This window comes from Seriola aureovittata, chromosome 5 (genome assembly GCF_021018895.1).
Source record: "Seriola aureovittata isolate HTS-2021-v1 ecotype China chromosome 5, ASM2101889v1, whole genome shotgun sequence".
In the NCBI taxonomy this organism is placed as follows: domain Eukaryota; kingdom Metazoa; phylum Chordata; class Actinopteri; order Carangiformes; family Carangidae; genus Seriola; species Seriola aureovittata.
The window spans coordinates 1,049,343-1,062,524 of NC_079368.1; the positions used below are offsets into that span (position 1 = coordinate 1,049,343).

General features: G+C 41.5%; 1 protein-coding gene across 1 annotated transcript in view; it reads right to left on the minus strand.

Annotated features, from left to right (window-relative positions):
- The window catches only part of LOC130168948 (protein crumbs homolog 2-like), a 37,576-nt gene that overhangs the window by 12,466 nt on the left and 11,928 nt on the right, over positions 1–13,182 (minus strand). The window contains exons 5-8 of the mRNA XM_056375308.1: positions 11,968–12,153; positions 11,763–11,876; positions 4,019–4,966; positions 1,394–1,935 (exon numbers count right to left, since the gene is read on the minus strand). Coding sequence (XP_056231283.1) covers positions 1,394–1,935; positions 4,019–4,966; positions 11,763–11,876; positions 11,968–12,153 — 1,790 coding nt within the window. The remainder of the gene's footprint in view (positions 1–1,393; positions 1,936–4,018; positions 4,967–11,762; positions 11,877–11,967; positions 12,154–13,182) is intronic.

The window sequence follows — 13,182 nt, forward strand, 5'->3', positions numbered from 1 at the left end:
TTTTGAGATTTTCAAGTGACTCCAGAGTTCAGATCAGATCGGGACTTCAATGGGTGAAGGTCTAAAAGCTCTATTCCTCACAGTTCAACACTGCTGAACAGTATTTTCTTCACTAGTGGTAAAAATGGAACTCGTTGACTATACACTGCCAAAGCTTGACACGTAATGCTGAGCAGCAGCTGCAGTAGGACCAAAGATCCCTGATCCAAATGCTGTTTGGAATTTACATATGACCCTGAAATTATTCAGATTTTTGTTGTGCTCTACAAAAAGTCAGAATTAAATATTCTTCAATGTAAATTTCACATCATCATACATTTTACCTTGTTTTTTTTTTTTTTTGTCGGTCCCACTTAACAATAAGATGACCCTTATAAATGTTTTATAACTAGTTTCTTAATTCTTACTAATGACTTACTACCATTTATAACTGGTAAAAGGAGCCTTATAGTAACTCATTAATAGATGATGATGTGTTTTACACTTTTCTATAAGACGACCCTCAAAAAGGATTTATAAATGGTTCATAACTAGTTATAACGAGTTATAACACAGTTTTGGCTCACTATTTAGCAAGATCAAGTTAATGTTTACTACTCATTAATCTGACTATTGACTTACTACTATTTATAACTGGTACAATGAGCCTTATAGTAATAAATTATGATGTGTTTTACACTTAAGACTCCTTTTATAAATGTTTGTAACTGATAAATAAATGGTTGTAAAAATGAGATGAAGAAACATGAAGATGATGGAGAGAGTATCACCGAGATCTCAACAGTGGGACAAAGAATGAGTCAGCAGTTCAAGTAAAGGAAGGTTCCCACCTGTGTTCTACCTGAATGTTAAAGTCCTGAAGACGAGACCAACCAGCAGAAAGCATCTCCATGTCAATATCTGATCAACAGCTGTGATTATAATGTGGATGGCTGCTGAGAGCAGGTCAAGGTAAACAACACTGCCGAGGCCTTAGAGGATGAATGTGGTCATGTGATATGATCATGTGATATGATAATCTGATCTGCCTGATGAAACTTTCTGACCATTAAGATGCTGATGCTGGTTCATTGATATTAACTGAACAAACATGTGATGGAGCAGCAGGTACAAATGCTGATGATGGAGAAAACAAAGAAAGCTCAGTAACTAATGAGACATGAGGCTGAACAGTACAGATACATGTGGGCTCACTATTTGATTGATTTTAACAGGTCACTGTCTCCTTTTTATCTAATGTGTTATAACAGCTTATAAATGATTTATAAAGTGTTAACAAGCTATTAGATAAACTAGCTATAAACCATTCATAAATCCTTTATGAGGGGAGTTTGACTGTAAAATGGTACCTTGTCGTCTGCTCTGTATGAAAGTGAATATATTTCTCTTTTACCTTGCAGGTGTCATCACTGTGACATCCTGGCAGCACGTTCTCCTGTGTGCTTGCCTGGTAAACCTCCACTGTCTCTGGATAATCCTCCATGGTCAAATGCTTGTGGTCCAGCCGGACGTCCTGCAGGCAGCCCTTGAAGTTTCCACCCCAGGCATTCATGCTGTTTCCCACAGGGAGCGCTCCAACATACGCCACATCCCCTGCCTCGACACTCACGTTCCCTAAGGCACGGTGGTTCCCTGCTTTGGGGAAGACCACATGGCCATTGTGCACCTTAACAGTCACCAGATTATTGTTGCCATCAGTGACGAACGTGGCCTCCGACAGCAGTGTGGTGTGAGGGCTGTAGATCGCCACAGTGCCTTCCTTCAGGTAGATGGTCAGATAGGGGTCCCCGTCTCGACTGAGCTGCAGAAGCAGACCGTTGTGTTTGAGGGAGCGCATCAAAAAGGAAATGCTGAAGTTGTTTCCATGGCTTTCCAAGATGTTGTAGGCAGAGTAGCTGCTGGTGTTCTCATGGCCGAAGGTCCAGGACGGGTACTCTAAGGTGGGAGGGGGAAGCACAGAGGTGTCAGTATCTTATCCCAACATGCTGGTACATGCTACACTTCATCAGGAAATACTTTCTTTCATTTTCCAGTTTTAATGAAATATCAGGTCACAGTCACCAGAAGTTATGCTCTTCCTGGGTTTAAAAAGTCTTGTGTGGCTCTGAAAGAGTGTTTTCAACACACATCACGTGTGTGTCTAAAAGACACAATGAAGGGTCTCACACAAAGATCAACTGAGTTGCATTGTGGGACATCTGATCCAGTGTTTCTGGAGTTAGACCCATAGTAATCATAACAAACAGTTTGCCTTGACTCCACAGAGTTTTTGTACTGTACCCAACCTGCCCGGCACCAAACAGCAGACAGTGTGGAGGAAGCTACAAACTTCCAGTGACTTCACATTAGAAGAAGTTGAACTACAGCAAAGCAACGCCAGGCAGAAAACTAGTTCAGCTAACTGAGGCTACTTTGAAAAAGTTGTTCAAAATACTTGATACAATTGACTGTGTACATGTGAAACATATCAAATTATAACAAAATACAAAACAATAAGGTCACATGGCAGCAAAACTGCCACTCAGTTTACTTTTCTATACTTCACCAGTCAAGTGCTGGAACATCATCTTTGGTTTTGTGAACAAAAACTGGTTCAGTGTGACTGTGGGGATTCTTCCTCAGCCGAGATTCTGGAAGTTTATCGTTGCGTGAGCAGTAAGCAACACCTGCCTTTGGCTTCTGCACATGCACAACACACAGGTCAGGTGTGTGGTGGTGACTGCCTGACCAATGCATTGCCTGGGCTGGTCAAAGGGGGTTTGATGAACTGTTTGTAGTTTCAGCTGGTAACTACACAAGAATACTTGAATCATTATTGACATGTGGATGTAGTGCAGAAACCAGCAAGTTACTGCAAAATGTAGTTGAACTACTGGTTTAATTACATGTAGTTCTCTACTCCCCAACACTGATGGCAGACAGAGACAACGTCAGCAACTAGCTGGTAAATGTTTTCTCAGGATCTGTTGGAGCCCGACTAGAGACAAGAGGAGAGTGAATGTTGAACTCTGCCGAAAGTGTCTGTTGAGACATTAACCTCAACGACTTTATGAGATGATAATATGACAGTGTTGTGTTTACAGCTTGTTCCACTGCCAAGAAAATCAGTGCATGCAGCTTTAATATTGAGTGGCTCGTGAGTTACCAGCAGCTCACCCAAAGGTTCAGAGAATTTCGTCTGTACAAACAAGATCTCGCCAGGTGAAATATCCAAATCTCAGGAGCTGCCCTTTTTCTGATAAAGGCAAAGATGTTACATTGTTGTGCATTGTTAGCACCATAAGTGTTGTGGTGCTACAGAGACAAATCCTATTCTCCAGACGTAAAGGAACATGTTTGTTTGGTACAAGACCAACAAAACCAAAAAAAGTGAAAAAATGATCATTCCAACTGAAATTGTGGCTCATATTGCAATATGATTTTTTTTTGCATATTGTGCAGCCCGAGTTCAAGCAACACAACGTCACTCAGTAAATCTGCTCCAAATGCAACTTAATCAAATACACAGACCCCTGCCCCCCTTCACCACCACACCACCAAATCATCGTCCGTCAGTTTGTTTACGTCAGATCAGCTGTAGGCCACATGCAGTGACAGAAACTCTTCTGATAACACAACACATATAACACTTTCTCTTTGTTCTTTTTCAGCCCATGTTTGTTTACATTTTGTAAAATGAAGTGTACTGAATTAATTCATTGTAACTTCCTGTTTGTTATGTACCACTGATGAACTGACAACTATCACTGATCACTGACTGAGGAGCTTCTCCTTCTCCGGTCTGTAATGAGATTTATGGAGGTTTACTTGCAGTGTTGTTTTAATGTCTGTGTGTTTAGGTCTGACTGAATCATGACTCACGTTTTTGTCTGATGTGAGTCTTTGAGTGAGCGATATAAGATATAAGTTTTTAGTTGTCTCTAATATTGGTCATGAGGGCAAGATCCCACCTGACTACCACTGACTTAAAGGTTGGGTGTATGCCAGTGAACCTGTGTGGTATCCCGTCATACTCTACCTCTCTCACAGCTCTCGCCATAGAAGGGCCGCTGACACTGACAGCTGGCACGAACCCACATGTCCACACACCGGCCTCGCTGCAGGCAGGGGTCCTCCTGACACCAGTCTGTTTTGGTGCATCCCAGTTCCAGGCCGTGGTTGTCCTCTCTGATGAGGTCTTGAGGCAGAAGCAGCTTACGGTCAACATAAAGGTCTTCCATACAGCCGACAAAGCCCCTCCCACTGGTCGTATGGGCTAAATACTCTTTCGGAGCCCCTCCCACATACAGCTGCTGAAAGGAGCTGGGCTGGAGGAAGATCAGATGGTTGTGGCCCTCGTTCTTCACTCGACACCCTTCCTCACAGCCGGGTCCTTTTATAGACAGAACCAGCCTCTCGTCCATGGTCACAGAGACCTGGTGCCATTCTCCGTCATTGACCGGTTCAGGGTAAACAACATGCAGAACCTTCCCCGCCTTCACCCAGGCCTGGAGGGAGCCACTGACGAGCTCCAGGGAGACGAACTGCTCCACGGTTCCCCGGTAGTACAGCACCATGTCAGGCAGAGTGCTCTTGAAGCGGAGCTGCATGTGGAGCCCGTGGTCATCAGCCTCTCTCCTCGTCCTGTTTTTGGAAACAGGCAGCTGCATGTGGATGTAGCCCTCTGAGTTAAAGGAGAAGGTGGTGGAGGTGTTGCAGCGTTCTCCGCTCCAGCCGGGCGGACACAGGCAGGCGTAGCTCTGCTCCCCATCGTCCGTCAACATGGGGACACAACCTGCTTCGTGCTGGCACTGGTGCTGCTGGCAGCCAACCAGGCGGACGTCACAGTCTCGCCCACCCCACGGCTCCTGGTCGGGCTCTGGTGGCGGGCAGTGACACCTATAGGCGTTGGCGGCATCTTCACACGAGGCGCCGTTCTGGCAGGGATGGCTGTCGCACTCGTTGATGTCCACCTCGCAGTGGACGCCTGCAAGAGGAGACACAGTTACTACTGCAATGACAGTGGTTCAGCTTCAAAATGGAAGTCATATTTTGTTAAATTATTTAATCACTTAAATCAATCAAAAGACAGGGGGCTGCAGTGGGAAAGTCAAACTACAGTAAATGTGTTAATTAGACTCAGAGCTCTTTGTGCATGTGTTGCTACCCATGAACAGGCAGATTTGTTTGAGCCAATTCATGAATATTTCCATCAGTGTCATCTGCAGATGAGGAAATGACGGGAGGAAACAGCTTTAATTTGAGCAAACAGAGGATAATTGGATTTGTATTCTTCCATAATACAATTAAACTTGTTTATGTCAAACTGATTGAATCAGCTGGACGTTAAAATATTGCTCTCTATGCCTCACTCGCACCCATTCTCACGAACACACACACACACACACACACACACACACACAAATACATGTTTAAAAGATTTGACTTTTGTCTGTTCTACATGTAACATTAAGGAAACACACACACCTCAGCGCAGTGTGTGTGTGCCTGGTGTCTGTGGTCAGAGCTGCCTCATCAAACTGCATTCAACATTAAGCCCTGGCAGCAGCAGTCAACCTGCATTAACATAGTCCTTTAAAATACTCTACACCCGAGGAACCCTAAAGCTGTTCATCCTCTCTCTGCCAAGACGTCGCCATTGGTTACACACGAGCGGCCAACTTTCTTTTGCTGTTGTGAAAAAGTGCTGTACCATACTGTACCTGTCAGGCCCCAGGGCCCACAGCAGCAGCACAACAGCAGCAGCATCAACCTCCTTCCCTCCATGATCCACCGAGTCAACGGCCAACACACTCCTCACACTGCTGGGTGGTAGGAATGACACAGCCAGGTGCTCTCTCTCTCTTTCTTTCGCTCGCTCTCTCTCTCTCTCTTTGTCTCTCTCTCTCTCTTTAGCTTACAAAGCAGAAATGCTGTCACTCCTCCACTTTTCACCGGGCACACAGGCAGGACTGATTAAAATGCTGCCCTGCCCAGTTTTTCTTTACCTCCCTCTCTTTCTCTCTCCCTCCATCCCTCCCTGAATCCCTCCCTCCCTCACACCCCCTTCTCCTCTCCTGTCTGCAGCCCAGCCCGGGCAGAGTGGTAAGCTCTCAGCCTCCAGCTGGCTCCTGTCAGTGTTTGACAGGAGGAATGTAGTGCTGCAGTCCCCTCTGCTCCGTCTGCCCACTAGCGGCAGGAGAGAACCCAGGAGAGGTGCTGCAGGTTCAGGGCTTCAGGTGGACCGGGGCCTGATACACCTGGAGCCACTATTAATCCTTTATTAATGTTTTCATATCTGTTAGTCGACGCTCTGTTTGATTATTTCACATTTGATTTATTCCCTCTAGCAAAATGTGAATCTGAACTTATTGCAAGACAATTTCATTATATTCAGCTCTAGTATGTTTCACTTTGCTCTGGTGTTAATGGTGACAAAGAAATTTGAGTTCTGAGATTAAAGTTAAAATCTGTAACTTCCTACACAAACATATCATACCAACAAACCATACACAAATATAATATATGACATATGTGGCATATGTGTATCACATATATACTGGATATACTGTATGAAATAACATATATGAAATGCCCACAGTAAAAATTTGTGTATGTGTAAGTATTTGTGTACAAATTCTTATATGGTATAACATGTTGCGACCATATATGTTTATGATATATATTTAATTCATATATGCAAGTTCATTAAAACAACATACATATAAAATTCTATATGTTTAGGTACTCATCTCATTAATTTTAAACTCTACTGTTTATATCAACATATACTCTGTGTTACATAAATATATATCCATCCCAAAGCCTGTCAGTGGGATGGATATATATTTATGTAACATCTGTCTACAATATAAACATACATACATAAACATACATATTTGTATATGTCAGTATATGAAATTGTTCCAGCTTAAAATACAAGTTTCATATACAATTTTTACATATCTGTTTTTATTTTATATGTGCATATACAGTATGTAATATATAGCAAAATTCAATGTATGTACATTTGCATATGGGTTTTTCGCATTAGAATGTCTGAAAACAACTAAACCTATGTTCTATATGTTGTTGAGTCGTGTTCGTACATTATCACAAATGTTTCCATCAATTCTCAAACCATGTGGCCGGGGTCAGCCAGGACTAACGGCCTTTTTTATGGCTCTAGCTCTGTCTCACGATGCTTCCCAACCTGTTCCTGTTTTTCAGGGTAAGGGACCCGAACCAGCAGATAAATGAAAGGGCTCAAACATATCCTCTATGATCATGTGTCAGTGCTGTGTTTGTCTGACAGAAGCTCAACATTGACTTCTTTTAAGTCACATTTTTAAGATTCACTTTTTTTGTGATTCATCATAAATTAACATGGAAACAACACATTGAGTATATTAAAAAAAGGCTATACAAGTCAATAGAAATTCTGTATAAATCTAGCGATACATCAAATTATAAGGCCTTGCATTTAATCTACTGCTCACTTATATTTTCCTTTATAACTTATTGTGTGGAAGTCGACCTTTAAAACAAGTATAAATTCAATTATTTTACTACAAAAACGAGCCATACATATTATTAATAAAGATGGTTACTATGATCACATAAATCATGCATGCATCATCATCATAAACTTATGCTATGAAATTTAATGATTTAGTTTATTATAAAATATTGTAAATAATGTTCAGGACTAAATCAAAGTCACTCCAGACTGAGTCCATAAGGTTTTTTCAATAGAGGAGAGTAAATCTGATCTGGGAAAAGTTTGTAAGTTTATTGAACAAAAAGATTAAAAGGGATTAAAAGGAGACGTGTTTCTATTGTTGGGGTTAAATCATTGAACAACAATAATACAAATTTAAATATGTCTAATTCGCTCCTGGTTTTCAAAAGAATGATCTGTAAAGTTATTTTTGAGGGTTACAAATTAGAATAATTTCCTTGTCTCAAATTATGAAACAATTCTAATATGAATTATAAAAAATGTGGAATTTCCTTTTGGTTCTCAAAAGAGTGATTTCTGAGGGTTACAAGCCTGAGCAATTTTTTGAGGTTTTTACCAGCAGCTGAATCATCCACAGAGGTGTCCTCCTCTCCATAACAAACACACCAGGGGATTAAAACCTGTAGAAACATCATGAAGCAGTTTGACTTTAAAACTCAGATTCACTGACGCTCTTCAGTGACACAGGACAGGACGTCTCCAGCAGCTGGGAGCTGAGCTGTCTAACATTTCCTCAGCTTGTTTCTCTCATAACTTCAGATCCAGACGTCCGACGACTAAAATCCTTCATCTGGTTCAAATATAGAGCTGAAAACCACCAAGGTGGAAAAAGTGTATGTGGTTTACAACTAGATAAAATTCAATGTTGAGCTTCTGTCAGACAAACACACTGACACATGATCATAGAGGATATGATGTCACTGAGAGGAGACCAATTAAAATCACAGATTTCTCTGGTTTGAGAATTGATGGAAACATTTGTGATAATGTAAGAACACAACTCAACAACATATAGAACAAAGATCTAGTTGTTTGTAGACATTTTAAAGAGGAAAAATTACAGATTATAACTTCAATGTCATCGGATGTGCAATTGACCAACTTTAAAAACACAGGCTGCACCTGCTGCTCATCATGTGATTAGATTAATTTAAGGAAGTTACAATGTCGAGCGTGATATTTCTTTATAGATTTGTAAATGATATAAAACTGGACAAATGTAATGGCAGAGGGACTCATCGCTGCTGGATTAGTGTGGACCACCTCCTACACGTGGAGGTGAACCTGTTGCTCATGTGCCATGCAAAGTTAATAGGGTCATATTACTGAGTTTTCCTTTATCTTTGCTGGCTGTCAGTAATATGTGATGAGTTTATTGTGCATTGTACTGGAGGAATGAAATACATGTCATTTGGAAAAATGCACAGTGTTTTGTATCACCTTTGTCTTCGTTTCATCAGGCTTTAGTCTCCTAAGCAGCTTTGCTGTAATCTCCCCTCCCCTCAACAAATTTCCAAGGAGACCCCTGTTTAATGCCCGACATGGTTGCCTGACATATGGCACCTTTTATTGGCTTTGTTGTTTTCCATAACATATGCCCCCTGATCCCCTCCTCTCCTACACTCTGCTGTGGCCTGAACGTCTTGTGGCTAAAAATAGGACGTGTTCGCTGTTGACTAAAGCTTTGGTTGAATTCCTCGCTCCTCAGTCCACATCTTAATATTGCAAGGGTTGAGCTTTTGGTGAAGGTCCTGTTTTGAGTGATGCGGAGACAAATCTCCTCTAATCAGGAATTTATACTTTGCCTGATCAAGAGGAATGATCAGCAGTACTGAGCTACTGAGGACACTCATTTCAGTTCAGTTTAGTTCAGTTCAGATCAGTTCAGTTTAGTTCAGTTCAGATCTTTATCATCACACTGAGGACAGATCTGTTTCCAGTGACGCAAACATAACAGCAGTTCAAACACAATAAAAGTTAATGGTAAAGTCTAACAATTATTACTAATTCTGTAGGTTTTTTACTTTATATATGGATTTGACTTGTAACATTAGGAAAAGCAGTTTCTAATATACTGGTATTTGAATTTATCATATTTTTTGTGCATGGGCTTTATTTCTATTATCAATTGTCCAACTTGTCATTTTCTTGTTGGTCAGTCTATAAAAAAAAAAAAAATTGAAAAATGCTCATCACAAGTCTGACCAACAACACAGTTTATCCTCACACTGGCAAGAAACATTGCTGGTCAACATTAGAATATTTACCAGTCACCTGTTGCCATGTTACCCAGTCACTTCCTGTTGTGACAGACCAACAAATCAATAAAAGGAATCTGTAAAATAACTTTCTGTCAGGTTTAAGACCTTTCATCCGAGTCACCAGTAAACTTTGTCGTTGTTTCAGTATTCAGTATTCAAGTCAAAGTAAGGAAGACTAACAATAGTCTAGTAAACTGATTTATGTGTTCCTGTTAGTTGCTAACTTTAAGTCATATTTTTCTTCTGATAGCAATGTCTTTAAAGTTCACCCATAGTAATGGGTGATTCAAACATGCAGACTAATAGACCGCTATTCACTGTGAATGAGACCTGGTCAAACACCACCCATGGACCTACAGAGTTCTGCAGGCGTGAGTACTGAAACCTGGAAATTAGCTGCAATTTATCACTTCCTGTTCCTAGGTCCTGAAGTCTCTGGTTCTTTAAATGGGTTTTTGGTTAAATGGCTGAAATAAAGTCTGTGTTTAACACAAGCTCAAGACATTTTCACATTTTATTCTATAACAGAAAATCAGACAGTAAAAATCTCAGTCCTGATTTCTTTAAGGTTTTACATCCCGGTTGCTAACAAGTGTCTAAATGAGACTACAGAGGTTGTCTGGGACGTTAAACGTTGTCACGTTGAACATGAAAACCGATCTACTCACCAGTCCACTTTTACAGCCTTGTTGTAGTGAAGAGGTCAGAGCTAAATCAAACTACAAGTTGAAGTTTAGTGGTGGTGATGGAAAGTCATGTGACCGTGGTGTAGTTGGTTTATAGCCTAACATTAGCTTTTTACTTCTGCTGACTGTATCTAAGCTTCAAACATCATAAAGTAGTGTTCATTAGTGAAGATGATCCTGTTGACCCAAACCTGTAAGGATCATAAACTGTTATATATTTTCTCTACTAATCCAAAAGACAATGGAAAAATCCCAATGATTTTTTTGGGAGGGTACCAGGGCGAAGCTAACATCTGGGCTAGCCTAGGAAAATGTCCCTGCAGCACTCTATAGAGATTAAAGACCCTCTGATAAAAATCAAGTGTTTAACCATGTTAACATCCATATGATGTTTTTATATAATAAAGACATATGATGAGTGAAATAATCATCAACACCATGACAGAGTGTTTCCACCTTGAACTGCAGTGAACCAATGACCAAAAACAGATTCAGACAGCCAGGGTTTCATACGTCAAACCTAAGGAACCAATCCTGTCATCCTTGAACCCTGAACGGCACTTCAGGGGAAAGTAGAGAATGTTTCAACTTCATGCAAATCTCTTCTGACACACAAACTACATCGCTCTGCCAAGCTCACTGACAACAGGCTCATGCAACAGTTGTCAGGTGTGAAGGTCTTGTCACTGTAGTGACATGTTAGACTGTCCATAGGAGAAAAAGAGCACGTTGATCGTCTGCACAAGCAGTTGATTACAATCCATTGTTATCTTTTATTGTTAGATGACCTTGAGTGATCACAATTATGACTGGAACAGAGGGTGAAGTGAGGTGATGTAATGAGTGACAAGTTCTGTGTTAGATAGAGGTTGGGGTCGATGGATAAATCAACGAAACACAGAACTTTCTTGTTTGAAATCAATAGTCATCATTGTTTCTTTTAACAATGACTGGTAACCATCACCTTAACTTACTCGGTTCATTATTGTAACCATGATGATGAAGATTCTCTAACCTTGAGGGACTACTTTTTTAACCCAAACCATCATCTATCCCTAAACCTAACTAGATGTGACTGATCCATAACCTTAACACATGTTTATTAATGTAACTATGGTGATGAAGATGTGGTATGTCCGGAAGACAGGTCATTTCAGAGGGTCAGGACAGATGACCTATGAGGTAATTCAGGTGGGAGGAGTTAGTGGAGGAGGAAGAGTGATGGGGACAGGACACCACGCTGTGGGCTGCTGGTGAGGGAAGATGTTTTGTTATGAGATAAGAGAAGATGAGGAGATACGAGGTTCCTCCTACCTGTGAAGCCACTCGGACACACACACTGATAAGAGTTGATCAGATCCTGGCAGCTTCCTCCATGTTGACACGGAGCAACCTCACACTCATCCACGTTGACTGAGCAGTTGTCTCCTGCAAGAGGAAGAAACTGATCAAAGTCACATCTACTGTTCGTCCTCACTTCACCATGAGAAGCTGAAGCTCTTCTGTGAAACCAGCTTACCGGTGAACCCGGGCAGACAGTGGCAGATGAAGCCAGCCGCTCCTTCATATGTGAAATTGGTTGTGTTGAGTTCATGAAGTATCTCGTAGTTCAGGACATCTGATCGCTGGAAACACTTGCCACCGTTCTCACAGGGAAGGCGCTCACACTCGTCTACATCCACCTCGCAGTTATCTCCCTCATAACCTGGACAGACACACACACACACACACACACACACACACATTCAGGAAATGACACCAGTGCAGCCACAGTCAGCATCATCATCGGCCAAAACAGTGACGTGATGGTCGGACTGGGAAAGAAATTCAGGCCTGTTTGGTGCTTGAATCATGTCAGGAAAAAGGCAAATTCTACCCTTCTGTTGCCACCAGACCTTGAGGAGTTTTGTCCGCTTGAACACGCACACAATAGACTGTCATGCACACCCCGAATGACAGGCACAAAGAGAGAGAACCGGATAAGAATGGTAAAAACTTCTGGTGCACCAACAAGCGGCTCACTAGGATTTTTCCCCACTCATCCCGATGACCAGTCAGACTACAGGAGACTGAACATGACTGACTATAAATTATAGTTTAGACTAAATGCGACTCTCCAGCTCTGACACGGCATGAAAACAAAGTGTGAAGATAGAGTAGGTACTGTATGTCAATGCCAGATTATAGTTTGACAAACGTTTTTATGCCTCCGCACCAGTGACAGACAGAGCCATTTTGTTTTCAGGTTTTACGTCCATCCGTCTCGTTCTCGTGGACACGATATCTCAGTGTCTTGATGGAACTTTTTCAAATTTGGCACAAACATTCCCTAGGACTCAAAAATAAACTGATTAGATTATGGTGGTCAAATGTCAAGATCACGGGGACCTCACGTTCTTGTGAATGTGAAACGCCCTGAGGCAGTTTTCATCACTTCTGTCACTCTGACCTAACAAAACACGTTTAGCCATAACTCATGAATTAATTCACTAATTATGACACAGTTTAACTCAAATGTCTATAAGAATAAAATGAAGTGATAACATTTCTTCGTTTTTTTAGCCCCCCCTCTTGTTCTCTAAACTCAGATGAACTCTTTTGTGGAGTTTGATTTATATGTGGGAATCCTCCAGCGTCCAGAGGACATTCATCTCACCCCGTTCCCCCTGTGAGAAGGCCAGGATGAACACAGGCTAACCAATGACAGGTGCTGCACTCGGTCTTCAGTGATCAA